Genomic DNA, 21,118 nt, shown 5'->3' with positions numbered 1-21,118 from the left:
CAGACGTGGGTTCTTCAATCTCTTAATTTCTGCATTTTCTTTCTCACTGCCTCCAGCAGCATTGCTGTGCTCTGTTGGTCATTTCGGCTTCAAACGCCTTCTCTTTGTGCGTTGCCTTTCTCTCCTGCTCTGTCCCTGTGCTACAGCTATGACCGCTGCTGTGTGACTTGTATGACATCAGTGATTCTGCTCACCTTTTCCTCCTCTACTTTGACTGTCTGCGATTTATCTCTCTGCCTTGTGTCTCGTGCGTTCACGCTTTTCTCACTGCTCACGGCGAGGATGGGGGCCCAGACTTCTTGATGTTTACTCAAATGTCTGTCATTAGTGGTGCTGTGCTCAATGAACAGAATGTATGTATTCATCAGATTATGATTCTTTTCTTGCTATCTATCTTCTTTTCTATCTCCCTGTCTTTGCTACAGTATATTGCTTTAAGAAACGCTGTTGTGAATGCCTTTTTTTCCCACCAGGCTGCCCCTTTTTCTTTTATTTTTAAATGGGTAGACTTCAGGTAGACAAATAGACATTAATCTGAGCCTGTTTTACTTCAACCTCCCATTTGATGCAGCTGTAAGAACAACCCTGTTCCTCAAAGCGAGGATGACATCATCTCCAAAAGGAGGAGCTGCTGTTGCGAATGGTTGGTTGGTGCCGAGGCTGTCCATAGTTGTGTTGCTCTGACCTGTCTCTCTCTTTGGCCACAGTGATCTAGACAGAGACTTTTGGAATAACAATGACAGCAGCACAGTGCAGCAGAGGTGGAGCTCCTATCCGCCCAAGGAGTTCGTACTAAACATTTCTCCCTATGCCCCATATGGAGATCCTCGCCTCACGCTCAAGTGAGTCTTGGTCCAAGGCTGGTAAGCGACTTCCCCCCTGAGCAGGGCTGTAACGAGGCAGGGGCAGTGCCGCTCTCTCCCTTTTCCTTTTTGATCCCTCTTTTCCTTTCCTCCTTTTCTCTGCTTCCCCTCTCCCCTCCTCACACCCTCCAATTTTTGTAGCTGTGTATTCGCCACCACTCGTCAAATTGAACCACTGAATGTAGACATTATAATGCCTCACAGCTTATTAAATCCACATAGTTTTGTAATCTTGATTATGTTTCTGTTCCTCAGGACAAAATTTCCTCATGAGTAACTGGGGATATTTAGCCTGAGGCCTTTTTTAAAAGCACATTCCATAAAAGTCAGAGTATTGCATCATGCATAAACTGCCCATTTATAGACCTTTTTTGTTGTATTATGTAATTTCCATCATCAATAGTAGCAACAACAACAATAACATCCCATCCAGTGTTAGCACACTCGAGGGCACAAATGGTTACTAATGATTACTCATAATCTGCTTGGGAAATGTTAGTGTAGGAAATGCCATACATGCACATTACGGCATCCCGTGACAGTCATTTGACTATTACTGCCGCGACAAAGCAGCACAGCCCTGTAATCCCCCCAGGCTAATTTCTGCTGCTTCTGCTCACATCTTGTCACCTTTAAATGAGCACAGAGGCGCATGTTCAGCTGCCCCCTTACTCCCTACAGCCCTGCCGCTCCTCACTAACTCCTGAACTCTAACCTCTCACCTCTCTCCCATGGAGTGTCACCATGGAGACGGACAACCCTCGTAGTTTTCCTCTCCAAAAGAGACGTGCTGTACTCTAACCCACCTTCTTTGTAATCTGTGTATCTCCCTGTCTTTGGCTTGTGTAAACTGAAATTTGCTGGTTGTCGTTGTCGCTGCTGCTGTTGTTGTGGAGGGTTGACCGTTACACCGGGTAGCAATGTGGTGCCAGTGTGTTCACTTGCAGTTCACATCCATCTGTGGCTTCTCTCCGATCCCCATCAGTGTAATATCTAATGTGTTTTGCCCTAACATTGAATCACCTGAACTGCATCTGTTGTTTAAAATTTTTGGAGACAAGGTAACAGTGTTTTTTCCTGTTGCAATGTAAGCATTTTCTTCACCCACTAGGCACTTGAATACAATAAAGCATTAGCGAGGTCAAACCTATCTCCCTCCAGGCACTGGAGGGCTCTAAGCCTAGACATCCTGCTACCAGGCACATGTCTGATAAACTGCTTAATAACTGGCCATCTTTACTGGACCAAGCCGTTGAAGACGGTGCGGTAAATTGCCTGGAGAAAGGAGGCAGCAGTGTGCATATGAACTCAGTGGATATATGGATTACTGTCTGAAAACTCTGCTTTAAGATGTTGGCTGCTGATCTTGGAATGCAAGCTTTAGACCCAGGTGAGGGGTTCATTTTTCAAAAAGCCCTCAAGGTTGACATTTACTGTTTGTAAAGATCTTTTCCAGCAGTTCTTGCCTTCAAAAAATAGACAAACTATTTACAGCAGTAATGGTAAAATGATCTGTTTTATCATTAGTGTGTAAAACCTAAAATAAGGAAGCCACAGGACAACCTCCTGACTCCAACCAATAAAACGCTGCCAAAGCCAACAGGTAGCTGGGGAATCATTTCCTGTTTGAGATTCTCTTGAGATCAGCAGCTTTCAATCTCAGTAATGACAGTGGGCCTCATTTATCAAACAGGTTAGTACCTTAGCTATCCATCTCATGTTTAAGGATTTATTAGATTTAAGGTTAAAATACTATATTTGTTATCCATTTTGTGTTGGCAGCAGTCAACAGTTGTGAAAATCATACAAAGCCCATTTTTCAAATTTATGCAGTCGAGTTTATATTCACTGTATATTACTCTCTATATTTTATCTCTCTGATAGCATCGATGAAAAAACATCAAATCTTATGTGGCTGTATGTCTTTTGAAATCACTTTCACTTTCAGTGAGCCTAGTCAGAAACAGAATTGATTTCTGAAGGCTCTTCGGTCCTGTGAATGCCCTTGATGATTCATAATCCCATCCATTTATGTGTTCCTACTTTTAATAAAGAGTAAGGACATTCACCTTGTGCTCGGCTCAATGAATGAGCCTCGTGTCTCCTGTGTTGACCGTTGCTCCAGCAGTGTCATCCATGCTGTTGCTGTGATTGATGACTTATCCGCATGCACTGTCAGGTCAATTGGTCAGAGTTAAATGTGAAAGGTGACCTTCAAAGGGCGCACGATGCAAGTTTAGCACCCCCAATCCCACGTCTGCACACCAGACGTGGACGTCTGCGGTGCCTCATATTTTGTGTCTCCAGGAGCAGGAGAACATGCATATTAATGAAATGTAGTCATGTCACCAGAGGGCACTAATGTTCTTTATTTTTGATCATCGTCGCTTTCAGACTAGACATGACATTTTAAACCCAAACCTGTTTTGAGGCGAAATCTGACTTGACAACTGCTCTAAACATGAACGCTGATTAGTTTCTGTACCTTGTGCCTGTTTTGGAGGCCAGTGTGAGAAAAAAGCCCTCATAATACTTTGTACTGTGTGATGCAAGTGTTTCACTGCTTCCAAATCACTGTTAGTGACTCTAAGTGGTGATCAAAAGACAAGCCGATGTTTAACAAGTGAAATATTACATATTAAGATGCAATAATAGAGTATAATCAGTGTTTTGCAGGAACATATGCACCTTAATTGTAAAAAATTGAATATAATTTTGGATGGCTTCCCAAATAAGTCAATTATTTGCTTATGAGGGATTCAAGTACAAGCCGTCCTCCCGTTGCTCTAAGCTGCTGCAATGAATTACCTTGTATAGTAGCACAGCTCGACCCCCAAATGCCTAAATGAAAGAGAAAATGAGAACTAAATGACCACACTGTTGCCGCTAGCGATGGTAGTATTAGTCCTTCAGGCCCAAAGGAGTGACTTGTTGCCGGTTTTCCACCCTTCACAGGCTGCCTATAAATGCCTCACCTCCTCTTCCTCCTCCTCCTCCCTGCTCTACTCTCCCCCATCCCTCTCTTTCTCCACACTGGACTCCAGACCTTTTTTTTTTCTTTTTTTCATCTGCCTGCCTCTCACTTGGCCTGGAAAACCTGACCTGCCCCTTCCCACACTCTGCTGATCTGTCTCACCTCCTTAGCCATGTGATTGCTCAATCTATTTTCCTGTGTGTGTGTTTGTGTGTTCGTGTGTGTCTTTCTCACACTCTTTGGTCTTTTTCTCTTCTGCCTGTCATTATCCTCCTTCTATACCCTCTTGTCTGCTGTGGGATCTCCGCACCCTGCCCCCCCTCTTTAGTGGGGCAGTGTCAGGGGGTCAGAAGGGGGCAGCAACTGGGCATGGGGATGCTGGGGGGGGCCCTTATCGCAGTGACAGCGTGAAGAGCATGGTGACAGAGGGAGTGAAGGCCGGGAGGTGGCAGACCGTCCAGGGCCACATGCAGTCTGGAGGATTGAGACCCAGCAAGTGAGTTCAGAACCGGGTCTTTGTGCAGCAGAATCAACACCTCACATCTATGCACACGTTACATGCTTTTACCCGAGCAGCAGCTATGTTGAGATGAGTGAATCCGTTCTGAGGGGGGAACAGGGAGAGCCAGGTCGAGTTCAGCGGGGAGGAGAGTGCAGCTTGGGTGACAAGGTGAACGCGTGGGCACAGATCGAGGTGTGAGCGCTGGGGAAATGCAAACTCGCGTCAGGAGAAGCCAACAATAGTCGCTCGAGCCGCATCACACTGATTCGAACCTTCAGCTGACACAGGCGGCCCAGCTGCACAGTACAGCTTCCTGTATGACTCTGCAGGAGAATATGATTTATTTACTGCAGGAACCGCACCGCCTGCAAGTGTAGCTTAAAAAAAAAAACCAGCACAGAAATAGTCTCGTTTTCACACTACCAGAAATAATGCGTCACATGCTGTCATCCCACCTTTTTAATTTAGATTTCGGCTGAATAGCGAACGACATATTGGTTACTGACTGCGTGTGTCCCACAGCCGTGACGTGTGACATCACTGAGCGTCTTTAGTCAGTGTGTTGTAAATGAGGCAGTCAATTTATTGCTTCTTGTGATTTTGGCACTTTCTTTTGGCACTTCATGGCTGTGACTTCTTCCTCCACAACACATTTACGCTCATCACTACCTCACTCCTCATTCCCTCCTTCTCTCCTCTTCTCATCTTTCTTTTTGCCCCTGTCTATAATTGGATTCTATTTTCAGGCTGCTATAAGTGTCTGTGTCTCTTGTGTTTGTGTCTCGCACCCCATTTTCTGTCTCTCCTCCATCGTCACCCTCTGCTCTTATCGCTCCCATCACTCTCTCCATCTTTCTGTCTCTGTGTAAAGCCACTCCGTTTATTCTCCTTTTTTTCTGTTTTACCCAAGGTTGTGGAAAGAAACCTCCCATTGCCCTTTTCATTCTTTTATTTGTGACTGTTAAATATGTTGGATATCACACTGAAAGCCTTATGCAAAATTGTGTTAGCTGAAGTAATGCAAAGTGGAGTAAACTGCACCTAACTGATGTGAATAGCTCTCACTGACCTAATTCTGGTAGTCTGGGTTACACAGCGATCAGAGAGGAGAGGAGGATATATTTAGTTAGAATAAGAAAATGTAAAAAAAACGATCTTGATAGGTACTGTAGAGTCTACAAGAGACAGGAGTGATGTATGCAAGTAAGCAAGCGATGACGTGCAACACACCTTTACGTAGCTGTGGCATTTTAAGAGATGCAATGAGCCAATTAAACAGCATTTATGAAGGGGAGGAGTGGAAAATGAGCGGCTGACAGAGGGAGGGAGTCATACTGTAGAACTTGGTTGGCTGTTGGGATGTCTCTAGAGATGCAGCACGTATTTAAAAGACGAAAAAGACTTAGAGAGAAAGGAGGAGAGACTATCAGAGATGGAAAAAGTTGACTGACGAGTGGAGGAAATGGGGATCTCTCATCAGAGCAAAAAACCCTCAGCAGCGAGGCCCGGAAGCTGCAAAGCTGCGACCCACACACCTCGACGCGGTCACATGGCCCAGAGCCGCTCCACGCCCCTGCGGACAGTGCACATCCGACCACTGCCACTGCGAAACACACCCTCATGCAAACAGCACTCTCAAACCGCGCAGACACGCAAGGCGCACACGCATCTGTCGCACAAGACCGGTTCCCAGTCGACACACTGCTGCCCGACGCCGCCCCATGAGCAGCACACAGCACACAGCGATCATCACTCAGGCTGCACCTTCTACTGCTATTTCTGCTACTGCTGTTACTGCTGCTGCCTCACATTGCTCTCTTTCTCTCTCCTCCTCCTCCTGTCTCCACCTCCCAACACTCCTCCCTCTGCCTCTTCCTCCACTCTGTCCTCAAATACCACCGTTCCTTCTCCTTCCTCCTCCTCCTCCTCCTCCTCCTCCTCCATCCCACAATCATCAACTTTCTGTTTGGATGAACTTTCCTGTAACTATCCTCAACCTGACGTCAACCTGACTTCTGCTGTGCCTCCGTACTGCCCTGTGCCACCTTGTCTCATCTCTGATGATTCTTTACCTTTCCTCTTCATATCTTCTCCTGACCTCACCACCTCTGACCAACTCAAATCCTCTTGCCACGGTTCTTCTCCTACATCCTCTTCTACCTCTGGCTCCTCTAACCCTCCTCATCATCCTGTTCTCTGCCGGCCGTGGCCTTCTTCACGCTCTCTTTCCTCCCTGCTCCTCTGCCCTCCCAGCTTTGGGGATCCAGTCTTATCCTATGCCTCCACATTGGAGCACATTCCGTCGGGGCCGGCCCGGCCTCGGACGCTGCTGCGCCAGCAGAGTCTACAGCAGCCTCTCATCCACCCGTCAGGCCCTGGTCTCTGCCATCCCCCCACCACATCCCAGAGCTTGGGACAATTACACACAGCACCCGGACAGCCTGGGGGAGGCGGGGGTGCTGGGAGAGGAGAGGGAGGTGGCAGCAGTGGTGAGGGTGGGGGTTCAGGTACTCGAGGCGGTCCCCGGGGTGCACGGGGCAGCCCGGCAGGAGCAGGTACCTCTCGCTATAGGGGAGGTGGAGCAGGAGGGCGCTCGCGTGCCAATCCTGGCAGCTGGGATTACATGATGGACCAGATCCGGAATCGGGGCCTTGACGTCAAATCCTTCCTGTGAGTCTCTCCAACCCTTCATTCATAACTTTATGGAGTCTTTTGTAGTGTCACCTGCTGAGGCCTCTTTGTGTCTGACAGTATGTGCTGTGTTATGCTATGCAGAGTTATTTTAAGCATTTCTTTAAGGCATGTCTTTACTTTAATGTCTAAAGCTTAATGTCATAAAATAGATATCTATGTTTAAGTCTAATCTGCTTTTGCCTTTATCTGTGTGAAATATGGTTTTGTGCCTCTTCCTTCAGGTGGTTCCTTTCAGTTTGCATCTGATATCCAGGGAAGGATATTACTTCTGTCTGTCAAAATATTCCCTGTGTGTTTGTGCACATCCGTGTACAAGTGTGTTCACATCTGAATGAGTTTAGGTATTGCTTTCTACTGTTGCAAAGGAGATATTCAGTATACAGTTACAAAGGCAATTTAGTGCACGTTACAGCTGAGCATGCTAATGTAGGATGATGAAGCTTAATGCAGATCAGGAGGCGAGAAACTGGCTTATATGAGAAAATCTATTAAAACTGTTAATAAGGGTAGAGTTATGAATGTAAATAAGCAGTTGTCTTTCAGCTCTAAGCCCTGTGGTTGTGTAGGAGACAGATAACTGTCTTTCTTTATCAAGACATCATACCACTCACATGATATTAACAGTTGTGTATTATGTTTATTCTTAGAGGTAAAGCTGTTTGATATGTTTTATGATTCTTTCACATCCCAACTGAAACTGAGCAATGATAGTTTCCAACATTTCAACATGTCACCGATGAGCCGTAATGAATTACAAAGCAATCTGTTAAAAACCATCATTTCTATTTTTAGACTGAATGTCACATGCATGAAAAATAGCAAGGAGGTGCGACATATTGGGGGCTATTTCCATCCCATTCTGTGATAGAATTGTTAAATGTTTACGCTGCATGCTCTGCTAAACACCAACATCTGTTTGGATGGCATTCAGCCTGGCTGCTGCAATTGTCTTGACAGAATAGCGCTACTGGTGCTAGTTTATAATATTCATGAGATGTTGTCACGAAAAGTCACAATATATTTTATATTCCCAGGCAATTAAATGATGTTATTTCGGAATCATCCTTTGGAATGACTGTTAAATATCCTGTTTAAGAGACACACCACTAGGCCTGATCCATATTTCACGAGTGTTCCCAACAAAAATAGCACCTCTCTTTTCGGTGCCACTGTATTTTCTCTGCGGATAGTAAATCCTTGTCTGCTGGCTGTGCTGCAGGCTGGCTGACATGTGCATGAACATGTGTACATCACACAGCCGCCATGCCACTGTGCATCAGTATAAGAACAAAGGTTAAGCAGCTGTGTGTTGATTTGTGTTAACCCTAAAGCATTGATCTTATGTCACCAGCACCATTACTTCTACAACATATTGTTACTTCATGCTCTAAAGAAGAGGGGAGGGTGGATTAGGGAGAAGGGATGAGCAAGGACACTGCCAAGGTACAACATGTGTTTAATGTGCACTGAATCACTTTTACAGTAGCTTCTCACCCTCCGTTCTTCTTTTTCCTTCTTTCTTTAATGTACATTTAAGCTTCACTGGGCGTTTGAATGCGACGCAGCTGAACTCACGCCACCGGCTAACCGAGCATTAGCGACGTAGCACATGCAAGCACCAAGGTCACTGAGAATATCACCCAGAAGAGTCAGCTGCAGCACTCATCATTGTAAATGCGAAATTGAGGTCATTATTGTTGTATTTCCTTTTCCTTAACGGCAACACCTCACATGATTGATGACAGACTGGCCCAGTAATAGACATGACCCATTGTTCAAGCCGGTTTATTTCAATCTTGGCCACATTCCCTATGTGCATGAATCACTGCTCAATGAATGTGTTGATGTCATTGACACAGATATGTAGCCTTCGGAGCCGTTTGACTAAATGGACCTCTTGGGAAATTGGTCTTTGTGCTTTTTGGCTTAAGATCAATATTTTAACCCCACGTCATTATTGCCTCTTCCCCCTCTTTCCTCTGCGTCTTTAATGTCCAGTGCATTGAGTAAAGTGCTTTTACAGTATTGTTGGGCGTAAATGTCCATGCTTAAGAAGTGACGAGAGAGGCTGGATCCAATAACCATTAAACTTACGCTATCAATATAAGCACCATACCATAATGTATAGACCACTGACTTTCAACCACAGACATGCCAGAGGGCACTTCTGCAGTTGATATGTTGGAAGATCATAAAACATGTCAATTAATCTGAAAAGACAGATAGCACACTTCACATATTGAGCGAGCTGTAACACTAGAACACCACATGTTGCAGTTGAGTGTGTGAAAAATAAACAGCAGAGCGTGTAGAAATGCTCAAAAATGATTTATTAAGACTCCTTCTGGTGACAATTAAGGTTGTTAACATGTCCATATGGTGTTATTTCATATGTTGCAAGACACATCATGAGCAAAATAAACAAGATTCATGCCTTGAAACTGAAATGTAGTGATGACCATCTCCAAAACATGGGTTCAGACTTCCAAGGTATCATATGAACAAATTTAAGGACCCATTGAAAGCAAGTGGTGGTAATCTTTGCATTTTATGGCAGGAATGGATTATGCTCATGGAAGAAAAACATATAAATATGTAATTCTGAAAGCCAAAGATGACTTTTTTAGGGCTTTAGTCAATGACTGGAGGGACTTAAAATTAAAAAGAAGATGAAAAAAGGGTAACAGGTTGAAACCAATCAAAGTAATTGATGGCTTTAGTCAACAGCTATGTCAGTGTCAGGGTCATTGTTCAAAGATTGCTCATTTGCTCCCTATAGAAAGTAATTAGTATCATTACCTTTGCGTTATTCGGCATCATCACCTGAGATGCAGTGTCATCTTATTGTCAGTTAAAGACATGATGTTAAACCTTACATGTGCCCACATGCCAGCACAAATCCATACTCTAATAAGGACGACACCAAAGGATTTTTCTTTTATGCTCAAAGCTGACAGCAGAAATGATGAAAACCTGCCCAAAGAGCACTTCACAGAAAAATGATATGGCAGGAGGAAGGCTCAATTGCATGTCTAAAAAAAAAAACGAGGTGGCACTTTTAGTAGGCCGTACTTCTTCAAACTAAATGCAGCTGTAATTGATTAGTATCTGTACTGTGAGTATTGAATTTGAAAAGGATTACAGTACTGCAGGAATGACTGAATGACATGGTTAACCATAAGTAAGTAGTATGTAGTCAAAATAGAATATGGATAACACGACTTATAAAAAGAGCACATTCGTGACAAGCGGTGTCAGTGACTTTTGTTAATCTGAAACTGGGTTAGAAGACATAAAAGTTTGGGAACCACCAATACAGACGTATAACAGGCAGATTATTAAACGGGCTTTATGGTGTTGCAAGAAAAGCTTTCATCGGTGTGTGAAAAAAGATGAAATTGTGAAGTTTAGGGTGTTATCTCTCCACAGCTTGGCAGCACCATATTTCATATTAGCAGGGATACTGTAATACAGTCAGGGGCTTAAGCTATAGAACCGTGGGTGTGCATGACAGGAAGGAGGGAAGGAGGCAGCGGTGAGGAGGCAGCGAATTAAGTGTAGGGAATAAGGATGAAGGGGGGGAAAAAGGGTGGATTTGGAGAGCAACTGTGGCAGAATAGAGGAGATGAAATGAGAAGAGTGCAACACGGAGAGTGAGAGAGCAGTGACCCAGAAAACGGTGACACACACCACGCACCTCAAGATACTGTATCGCTCAAATAGAAACAATTAGTCCAGATCTTCCTAATGAGGCTTAATTAAATCTTAACTCTGGAGGAAGACGCCTAGCATGTTCAATGGGAAAGGTGAGTCTGGAGGGAAAGCACAACGCAGGTTAAGTAACTACATAAATGACTGCGTGTGTTGTCGCTGTGTGAGCACATAGATGGCTGAAACACGTCTGGAAGCCGATGTGCAAGCTGCTGAATATCACGCCTATTAACAATCATTAACTAATCACCAACAGTTCCTGGGATTATTTCTTGCCCGTACGATGTGAATACAGCTTGTACCTGTTGTCGGCACCACTTCATTAGATTCATTAGATCGTTATAAGTTTGGCCTTTCGGTTTGAGATGTCTTCTTAATATCCTTCCCTGGACAAAGTGCTCACTGCTGGGGTGTTATGTGATGCTGCAGATATTTCCCTTTTATGACCGTTTTCTCTGTTACCGCTTCTCCTGTTTACTCTCATATGGTCTCTTATTGTTCCGCCGCCTCTCACTGCTCACTGTCTTCACTGTCACCTATAATGACCTTTCCTTTTCCTCTCTCTCCCTGCGCCACACCTCTTTTATGCTCGATTTCCCTATCCTTCGCATCTGTTCTCTTTTCTCGCCTCTCCTTCTCTATCTCTGTTTCTATCTATTGTATTTTTTTTTTTTTTTTATGGGGGAGCCAGCGAAGGGAAGCTGGTGGTCCTGGCTTTGACCATTGGTGTGGCAGAGCAAGATGACTTTGCCAATATCCCTGACCTGCAGGAAACAGCGCAGGCAGCACCACCAGCCAATCAGGAGCCCCCTCCTGAGAAGAGGTACCAGATAATGTGTGGGAGAGTTTATTGTGTGTGTGTGCGTGTGTGTGTGTCTGTGTGTGTGTCTGTGTGTGTGTGCGTGAGAGAGGATGGGATGCAAGTGGAGGGATGATATTAAGGAAAAATTAGAGATGGTTTTCAGAATTTAGGTAGAGTAGTTTTGTTTGGCAGTGTTTTCGGTGAGTCACTGCACTTAAGTGTTTTGTGCCACAAACCTGCTTCTGAAATAACATCAGAACTCGACGCTCGGTTACAGAAATAAAAATGACTGAAATGAAACCAAATGTAGAAAAAAGAAAGCCTCTAATGCTGAGACGACTAAAGAGATAAAACAATTTGGGTGTTAGCTGAAAAGCAGTAATGAGCTCATAAATCACAGTAGTGAGCCGCTCACTGGTACTCCAGTCCTTTTTTCTGCTTTTAGTGCTAAAATGTCAGCCAATCAAATAAAACAGTGTTTTCTCATGCTCGTGGTCTTTCTTTTCCTGACCGTGATAATTATCTCCCCTATCGCAATGACATTCTCATCCACCATTTTCATCTCTATTTGTTTATCTTTTCACTCCTGCCTTTCAGAGACCTCCCATTGGTAATTGTCGTATTTCCTTTGTATTTTCATGCTTTTATTATCCCAGTCCTTTCTGCTCCTGTGTTCTTTTTTTCCCCTCCTGCTCATTAGCTTCCTTCAATCACCCTCTGCTGCTCTGAGAGTCTCATCTCTGTAGCTCCACCGAGGGCCCAGAGAGCTTCCTCATTATTCCTCAACATGTTAGTCACTTACATAAACATGCTGCTAAAAATAAACCCTTTTTCTTGCCAGCCAACTTACACACTAGAAGACAAAATATTTCCACTCATCTATAAGGAAATGGCGGCTTCGCCTGCATCTCCTGCGATATTTGGGTTTGCATTCTGTTCAGGAATTAATTTTCGTGAAACAGTCTGAGGCTAACAAATGGCCACAGTGGGTTTGTCAAGTGAGACACAAGCCTCAAACCATTTTCGGCCATGGATGGTGTTTTGATTATTTGCACTGCCACAGAGTCAGAGTGAAACCCTGCGTTTGGTCGAGCTCTCGGCAGATGCGACACACTCAATTTCCCCCGCAGTCCAATTAGACAGTTTTAACCTCACTTTGATTCTGTGACAAATGGGAGACAATTTGGAGATACATAATATGACACACACCTTAAAACAAAATGGCAGAGGAGGGCGAACAAATTCTGATGTACTCGTCACACCAATTATTCCTCATTCACAAGTGTTTCATCAATTTGACACATGATTTAAAACTAGGGCTCTATTGCGATACAGATGGTAACAGTTTTCTTATCTCAACTGCACAGCTGCACTATGAAGCTGCACATGAAGCTCAAATTGTCCTCCCTGGACTAATAAGCACCTTTATTTATCATAAAAACTTTGACACTGTGTCGACATCTAGTTTGCCTTCTTATTTTTATCTCCCGCCCTGCAGCATTCTGTGACCATTTCGTAAAGTCAACACAGCACTGTGCGGAAGCACGAACCGAAAGGCAATCTTTGAGAAACAATGTCTCTTTTAAGAACATCGAAACCATCTCCATTGCTCCAAATTGGTGTGAAACCCATTGAGCCACAGAGGAGGAAATTTTCTGTGCAATTTGCTGTGTACATTCACATCTGGCCTTTCCAGGTTTTTGTGTTTCACCTGGAAACCTCCTTAAATGGGTTGTGAAATCCACTAATAGACTAAACAGCGAGCAGGGACCACAGGTTGCTCCGTCCCGCATGTGGCCAGCAGGATCCACCTCGATTAACAGTGACGGAGTACATTATGGTATTTTCTGGATTAACCTGAGGTTCATTTAATTTCTTTCACTCAAAACAGAATGACTGGCAGCTTATATCCTTTGAACAACAGAGATCTAGTAAGGAGAAAAAAAGATTTGACTCTAATGAAAGCCGTGAGTGCCTTGACCCTTTAGTGAGCTCCTGTCTGTAACTCCCCTGAGGTGTAAACTAATTCCACTTGAGCCACTCATTGTTTTGCTTGTTTGATGTAAAATTGCAATTTCAAATGTTTAATAAATGAGTTAGCCACACCTTAATTGCCTGCTATATTTGGAGCCTCAAATAAACATTTTAAGTCGACAGTCCATTATAAATGCAAGGTATAAGCTTGCTGGGAGTATATCATTCCCCGTGGTGTTAGTGCTGACTTCACAGATGTCTAACCATGATTTAATCAATCACGCTGCTGGCATATTGCTCAGTCTAAACGGGGCTCTCGAGCCGGAGACAAAGCCGTGCTATCATTCGCCTCTCGCCCTCCTTTGCCTCGTGTACAGCCGTATCATCACAGCCTGCGCATTCAGACATTTGCTTGTGCTCATCACTCATCTCCACCTGCATCACTCATGTTACGCCTCATGAATTTATTAAACTAAACTGATCGTGTGAGCAACATGTCACTGACAAACTATTGCAGCCAAACATAAAGCGTCTGAAGTTTGTGTGAATAGTTTATGCGGCTCTCAAATGTTAACACCATCAGTGGGAACATCAAAGTGAATTCTCTCTGCTCCAGATGAATAGCAAAGAGCTGCTGTCTGCGCAAACGATGTGTGTTGCCCCACATTTGTGAAACAGCCAGTGGTTGAGAGTAACTAGTATATTTATTCAAGGACTGTATGTAAATATAGTACTCAAGCTTCTTTGTACATAGATGTGCTTAAAAAAATCTATACATTATTAAAGGATAAACTATTGCTTTAGACAGAACAGAGTACAAAAAGCCTACGTCTGTTTGGGGCCTCTTCTCACGTCTCAGATGTCTATGAGTCATGAGGACTTCCCTTCTAAATTTCTCACGGTTTAATTGAATATTTGAGGTCTAAGGAGATAAAGTGAGTCAAATACTTGATTAAAAAAGCAAAGATTAGAGAGAAGTGCAAGAATTTTAAGCAAATTTGCTCGTAACTTTGTGATTTTCTTCTGTGTTCCATTAATTATCCCAGAAGCCTTGAGATTAATTTTGTGACTCTTATCATCGCGACTACCTTATTGTATGTGAAATACAGTAAGTTTAAATTAGCTCTACCTCGGCCAAATACAAGAGCAAAATGCTGCTTGTGCATCATGAAGAAACTAAAATTATAATGTTAAATATAATATATCATGGACAACTATCATTTTATGAAGCAAGTGTATTTTTACTGTAACACTTTAAGAATATTAAGTCATGATACTTTTAATGCTGCTGTACTATTTCTTAAGATTGAGGCCATAAACTCATTAGAAAGAAGTTAATCGAGTTACCAAAACAAGTGAGAAGTAAGATGATTTTCTCATATCATCTCACTCCTTTTTGCTAACAGAGCAGTCGCCCCCTGCTGGCTGTTAAACAGAAGGCAACTTTAAGTGATTTCCACATTGGCTTTATTTTTCAGGCTACTTCCATCTTTTAAATACAGTCTATGGAAGTAATAACAAAGTGCTTCTTCCACCACTGGGAACCGCACTACCTCTGACCTTGCACTACAATTAGCCGAAGAATCTTAATGCAAAATGAATGCAAAGTACTTAAGGCACAAACATCACAGCAGCTTTTCGTTAACCCTTCAGCTGTGTGTTAACACTTCATTGTTCCTCGGCTGTAGTTCAAAGCAATCCAAACACGCGGTCATCCCCGCTGGCCATGAGAAGGTGTTATTGTGCGTGATATTCATTACGCTCCTTCGCTGACCTTGTGTGAGCATTCGCTGGATGAAAGCGTTCTGTGTGCCCATTCGTTTATGAAGTGTGGCAGGAGCAGGCTGACAGTTTAAACTGCACCAGAGTTGGTGGTAGGGATTTAGACTTTCAAACCAAGGTTACATATTTTCAGGGGAGAGAGAGGGAGGGAGGGAAGGTTGAGAGGAACTGGGCCGGATTCTAAAAATTGTGTGCTGCTTCGATTCCGGGGCCCCACACACTGAGATGTTTACCTCCCAAGCATAGGTTGTGGTTCTTCGAAGGCCTAATTAGGATGTGAGAGAAAGCTTGTTAATGCCTCATTGGTCCTCACTCATACTATTCAGTTGCGATTCAGTGAACATATATTGTAGGTTCTCCTCCAGTGTTGCTATAAAGAGAAGCCACAATCCCCAAGAGCTTTTAATCTAGATCTCTGGCTGAGCAGCAGGCGAGCGACCCAGTGAGGACAGAGGTTCGGCACAGAGGAGGCGGGATATATCCTTGTGCCACATTAACATTCAATCCATTTGCCTGTGGTCCTTCAATTATTCATCCATGCATGTTACATCATTTTGTGTAAGCCAGTGGAGTTGTTTCTTGTTTCAGACTACATCTCATAGTTATTTATAGATATGAATGTATATTTCTATGCCTCAAAGATATGATGCACTTAGCGAGATTCCTCTGTAAGTGTCTGTTAATTGCTGAGCGGGCTATGTAATGTTACTTCATAATTTATGAGCTTATTACATTGCTTAACTTGACATGAAAGACTAATATATATATATACAATGCATGGAGTTATGACCCTTTACTCAAATCAATAAAAATGTGTGTTTATTTACCGTCATGACTGCGTGTTTGTCCTCTAACCGCATTAGCCGGAGTAGGAGGAGTTAAGTCTTTATGTGGCGGGAGCAGGTTGTGTGTTGGCTAATGTAATGTTAGGTCATTTCGAGGTCGCACATATGCACAGTTTACCATTTAGAAGTGGTCATTTCAGCTTTTGGTTTCTTGGATAACAGGAAAAAATGGATGCTTTTATTATTCTTCCAGATGATACAATCTGTATGTGTGTTTGTACATAAACATGTAAATTGATTTTGCTATGCTCTGCTAGTCTGACACAGTGCTCCTCCTGTGACAAGGGCTTTGCAGACCCGACTAATCAGCAGAGTCTTCAGGGGCTCAGGCTTAGACCGTCCCAGAGGCTTTGGCACCCTGCGGCCACCGCGCTCATCCGCACATCACCAGGGGAATATCGAGATGCATTCAGTTACAGGCTGAGAGAAAGGGAAAGTAGACGGCACTAAGGCAGAAGAAAAGGGAGTCACAAAGAGAGGAGGAGGAAGAAGAGGAGTGCATTCATACATCCATCTATCCATCCATCCATCCATCCATCCATCCATCCATCCATCTGTAGGTCAGGGGAGGATGAGGGAAAATTCAAAGTGCAAATCCATCTTCCTTCAATGAGAGTAGTAGGAGGGAGTACTTAGTGTCCTCTGCACATCCATGCATTATGTGGGGCTGAAGGCAGCACTCTAGCCAGCAGGTACATGCTGGTACACATTCTCATCTCATACATCCACATAGATGGATGGCGGTTGGGGAGATGAGCTATTCGGAGCATTAACCTGGGACTCTTGCCTCAGAACATGTGGCACATATGCTGGATTATAATCAGGATTCAGAGCATTTCACAGACTCGTGTTTGGAGTTTTAATGAGCCTTTAAAATGTTCTGATGATAGTGTGCTGCTGTTGTTCCCTTAAATGATAGGTTACTAGTTTTAATTGAGCTGTGAGGTGCGAAAACGAAATTGCGCAGAGTATTGGGAGGCCATAAAGGGATGGTGGAACCTTGAATTGTTATAGATTGAGTAGACACTAAGCTCGTGTTTGGATTTAAAAGTAATCATGTTTGTAATTCTTATACTATCTTCATTTTATTGGATGTAGTGGACAAGGAAGCTAATGCTAAAAAAAAGGCAGTATGGTTAAAAACACAAAATAGTTGGACATAATACAGCATCAGCATTTGGCAGTGACAGAACTGCCTTGGTTGTGGTTTCCTATTTCCATTTGGAGCTCTGTGAAAGAGGCAGACACACAGAAGGCAGTGTTTAGCACCTCCCTTGTCGCTTATTCCTGAAATGGGATTTCAGTAAATGATGCTATTTTAGACTAATTTCTTGTTCCAACATGCAGGAAGTCATTAGTAGACAGCGAAAGCATCCATATTTATATGTCGCAGCAGAATTTTTGGTTGTAGCCTGAGAAGTGAGGCAGCAGGGATGACTGTCTGACTCTGGTGTGAATGTACATGTGTTTCACGTGGATGATGAGTTATGTAAGCAACACCGTGCTTCACTGCTGTGGATTTGACTATGTATGATCCTCAGAAGTATGATAGATCTCGTGGGCGCCTATGAAATTGAGTATAGACATTGAAATACATCACTTCATCGTCTCAGGCGAGCGTGTTTGTTTGAGTGTGACATGTTTGCAGAGGGGTGGGGAGTCTGAATGTCTGGGAAAAAAAAGAGGGGCTGGGTTGGGCTTTCTTTCTCGCGTCTCTCTCCAGCCTAGAAGTGGAGTGTCTTTTCCCCCCTTCCCCCTCTCTTCGAGCTGCTGGCCCTCGGTCAGGTAACAAAACAGGATAGTATCACAGGACGGTGAAACCCAAAGTGGTCCCGCCTGCCTCCATATGTGTGTTCATGTGAATGTGTGTGTCTGCGAGGCTCTCACCCGTACCTGTCATATATCCTATACCTTATCTTCTTTGTTCTCAGTGTGTTTGCCTGTTTGTTGCACCCCTCTAAACACACCCTTCCCTTGCGCCCACTCCCAGCAGCCTCCTGTCACACACACCCCAAACCCCCATATGTATGGTCTGTGTTTCTAGAGTCGTTGCTATGCCAACAGCCCACTTTCTGTGTCCTAGCTGTGGGAGAATCTGATCTGAGTCCACTCTGCCTCCCACTGGATACTGTAGACAACTGCAGGCTTTACAGAACCATATCAACCACATCAACCCCCCAAGGGGTCTGACAGAAGCAGCATTGGCACCAAAATGTAACAGTTGTAGTACTACCATCTGCCACAATTAATATTGCCATTTTAGAAATTGAATAAACTGAATCCTCATTTTTAATCCATGATATAATAAATGATTTGGAGGAAGTACCTTATTTTTTTGCAACAAATGTGCAGCCCCAGCCACTTTGTTTAAACAGCCTGGAGGCAGCCAGCAGAGGACCACCTCAGGTGCTGTAGAGCAAGGCTGGTAGAAAGGCCATTCCCCTGGCTGCACTAGCTCTTACCTGAGAATGCACTGAAGCCCTGAATGAAGCATGAAGGAGAATGAATAATTGAAGACGTTCACTCCCCCATCGATACTTGGGAGGTGGAGGAGGAGGGAGGTGCCTTGCTTTACGTCAAAACGCTAAAAGTCTCTCCTTGCTTTAGAGCATTGATCCTCATATCTTAGCTGTTCTTCGCAGCCTTTTCCTCTCCTCTCAAAATCATTGCCTGCAGTTTAGAGTCTGTGCAAAAAATAAATAAACACGCCCCTGCAAATGCAATTACCTCCCTTGGCAACTAATACAACTAACACCAATTGATGAATATTCCCGTCCCTTCTTGAAATGGTTAACATCCCTCCTTCCCCCCCGTCTCGCTCTGGTTCCTTTGCTGGTTGAAGTGATTGTCTGTTTGCTTGTCTTGTTTGCTTGCTTTTTCTGTCTGTCTATTTGTCAGTATATTTTCCCCCCAGTTTTGTCCTTGTCTTTTGCAAAAATGTACACATTATTGCATTCAACATCAATTCTCATCTAAATTTGCAGTATAGAGTGACCCACAAAAACAATACGACCCTCGAAACATACATTCTCTCGGTGAGAAGCTCAACAGAGAATGCTGGCCTGACAGACAGACTTTCTATGGGCTCCTTGTTGATTGCCTGTCCAGGGCATTGCCTTCACTCTCTGAGTGACAACTACTTGCATATATTATATATGCACATGTAGCCAATGCCAGTTTGTGCTTTGGCCCCTGTGTTCCCAGTCCACACTTTTAGAGTGTTGCTAAATGGTTGGAAAATCAGGCTAGTTGTAAAATGTACTTTTATCATTTGTAGTTACCATTTATTTCTAAGAAGGCCCTCTTTTGTAACACTCTAAATGTGCTTCTCCTATGTTCTTACTATTCGTCCCTTTTTTGTGTTTTCAGTGATCTTATCGTTTTGTATGGTATACCTTCACCTTATTTCTCTTTCATACTGTATCTCATCTATCGATTATTTTGAGCTCTCCTCGTGAACAACGATGCTCTCTTTTCTCAATGATCAATTGTATTTATTGTCTTTTTCTTTTCTTCTTTGTGCTCTTTTTCTCCTTTTAGCATGTTTGCCCCTTTGTCTCCTGTTAGAGATACTGTGTGTGCGTAGCTCTTTATTTTTTGTCTCTTATTCTTTGATACTTATCAGACTGACCAAACTAAGCCTCTCTTGTGTTTTCAGGCTTTCCTTCCTTCATTCCCTATCTTTTCTTGCAGCTCTGTTTTTCTCTCTAATGTGCTGGTGTTTGTAACAATCTCACTCTCTATTTGGCTTTGGTTTTCGTACTGTTCATGCTATTAATACTTGCTATCTCTTCTAATACAGATAAAATAATTTTCAGCTTGCATTCCTTTTTGAACCTTCTATCTTGTCTACAGTCTTTATGATTTCTGTCCAGTGTAAATGTCTGTGTGCATTCTGTCTGCGTCTGCTCATGTCTGTTCTCTTTCTCTGTGTCTATGTTCTCGTTTTTCTTCTCTATTTACTGCTTGTTTATTGCCTAACGGTGTTTCAGTGTTCAGCCTCTCCATGTGCCTTGACCAGTCATCTATGGAGTGCTGTGTGTCCAATGTGTCACGTTACACTGGCCAGGACTTGAGCGTTTGACTCTTTCTTGTTCGATCTTTTTTCATGCTTTCTTTAATCTCATAACCTCTTTTTAATTTCTTGTCTTCTTTTGCTGATTTCCTTTTCTGTAAACTTTGTGATTCTTGTTTTCATGATGTATGAACATAGAGGTTTTTCCTCCTAGAATGTTTATGCCACATGTTTTCAACAATCCTCTTGTGAAGGCACTAAACTTAACATTTATACCGAAGTACCAGCTGTGCCATGGGAGATCTCTGCTTTCTCCTTTATGTTTAAAAAAAATCATTTATGTTGTTGGTGCAACTGAGAGAAATTTAAAAATACTGTTCAGTGTCTGTCCCGTTAAACATCTGGTCCTCTACATGTCACTGTATATGTCTGTCTACTGTTTAACAGTAGCGTCACGTTGCTATACATGTCATTATACATGTGCGTCTCGTTAACGTCTTCAGAAGGAATAAGGGTAGGTCAATAATTCTATGGGGATTGGAGATAATTTATTGGTTTCTATCCATTGTAATTCAGTGGTTTTGTTTTGTGTTTTGTCTGAAAATGTGTTTGTTTCTTGGTGGAGGTAACTTTCTTGTTAGAGACGTGGACTCGTGCCACACTGGACATATATATAGTCATCTCAGGCTCCAATTTTCATCAAACACAACTCGCTGCATCGACTGTCTTCAGTTCTTGTGCCCGCCATTAATCTGTGGAATCTTTGGCAGGTTTTATTTGGCTTCGCTCATGATAGCTACAGAAAGCTCAATCTACTTTGAAGTGGCATCTATCCAAAGTAAACTTGGACCGAATTGGTCGTTTCAGACAGGCAGTTTTCAAGCGTTAAGCAGGTGGAGGTTGGACTCCCTGTGCGCTCAGACATTCTCTTTTTTCTGTAGACGAGTTAGCTTCTC

At 43.3% G+C, this 21,118-nt stretch overlaps 1 protein-coding gene across 3 annotated transcripts in view; it reads left to right on the top strand.

Annotated features, from left to right (window-relative positions):
- syt7a (synaptotagmin VIIa) overlaps positions 1-21,118 on the top strand; it is a 100,031-nt gene that overhangs the window by 61,137 nt on the left and 17,776 nt on the right. The window contains exons 4-7 of one of the 3 annotated variants that reach the window (XM_051952790.1): positions 708-842; positions 4,166-4,333; positions 6,593-7,009; positions 11,436-11,567. The exons of 1 other annotated variant lie outside the window; for it this stretch is intronic. In XM_051952790.1, the coding sequence (XP_051808750.1) occupies positions 708-842; positions 4,166-4,333; positions 6,593-7,009; positions 11,436-11,567 (852 nt within the window). Of the gene's footprint in view, positions 1-707; positions 7,010-11,435; positions 11,568-21,118 lie in introns of those variants that run through there. One more of the 3 variants, XM_022197896.2, reaches the window with a different exon arrangement.

The sequence above is a fragment of the Acanthochromis polyacanthus genome, chromosome 8 (genome assembly GCF_021347895.1).
Source record: "Acanthochromis polyacanthus isolate Apoly-LR-REF ecotype Palm Island chromosome 8, KAUST_Apoly_ChrSc, whole genome shotgun sequence".
NCBI classification, from domain to species: Eukaryota; Metazoa; Chordata; class Actinopteri; family Pomacentridae; genus Acanthochromis; species Acanthochromis polyacanthus.
Note: the sequence above shows the minus strand (reverse complement) of the source record. Positions and strands in the feature narration are given on the sequence as shown.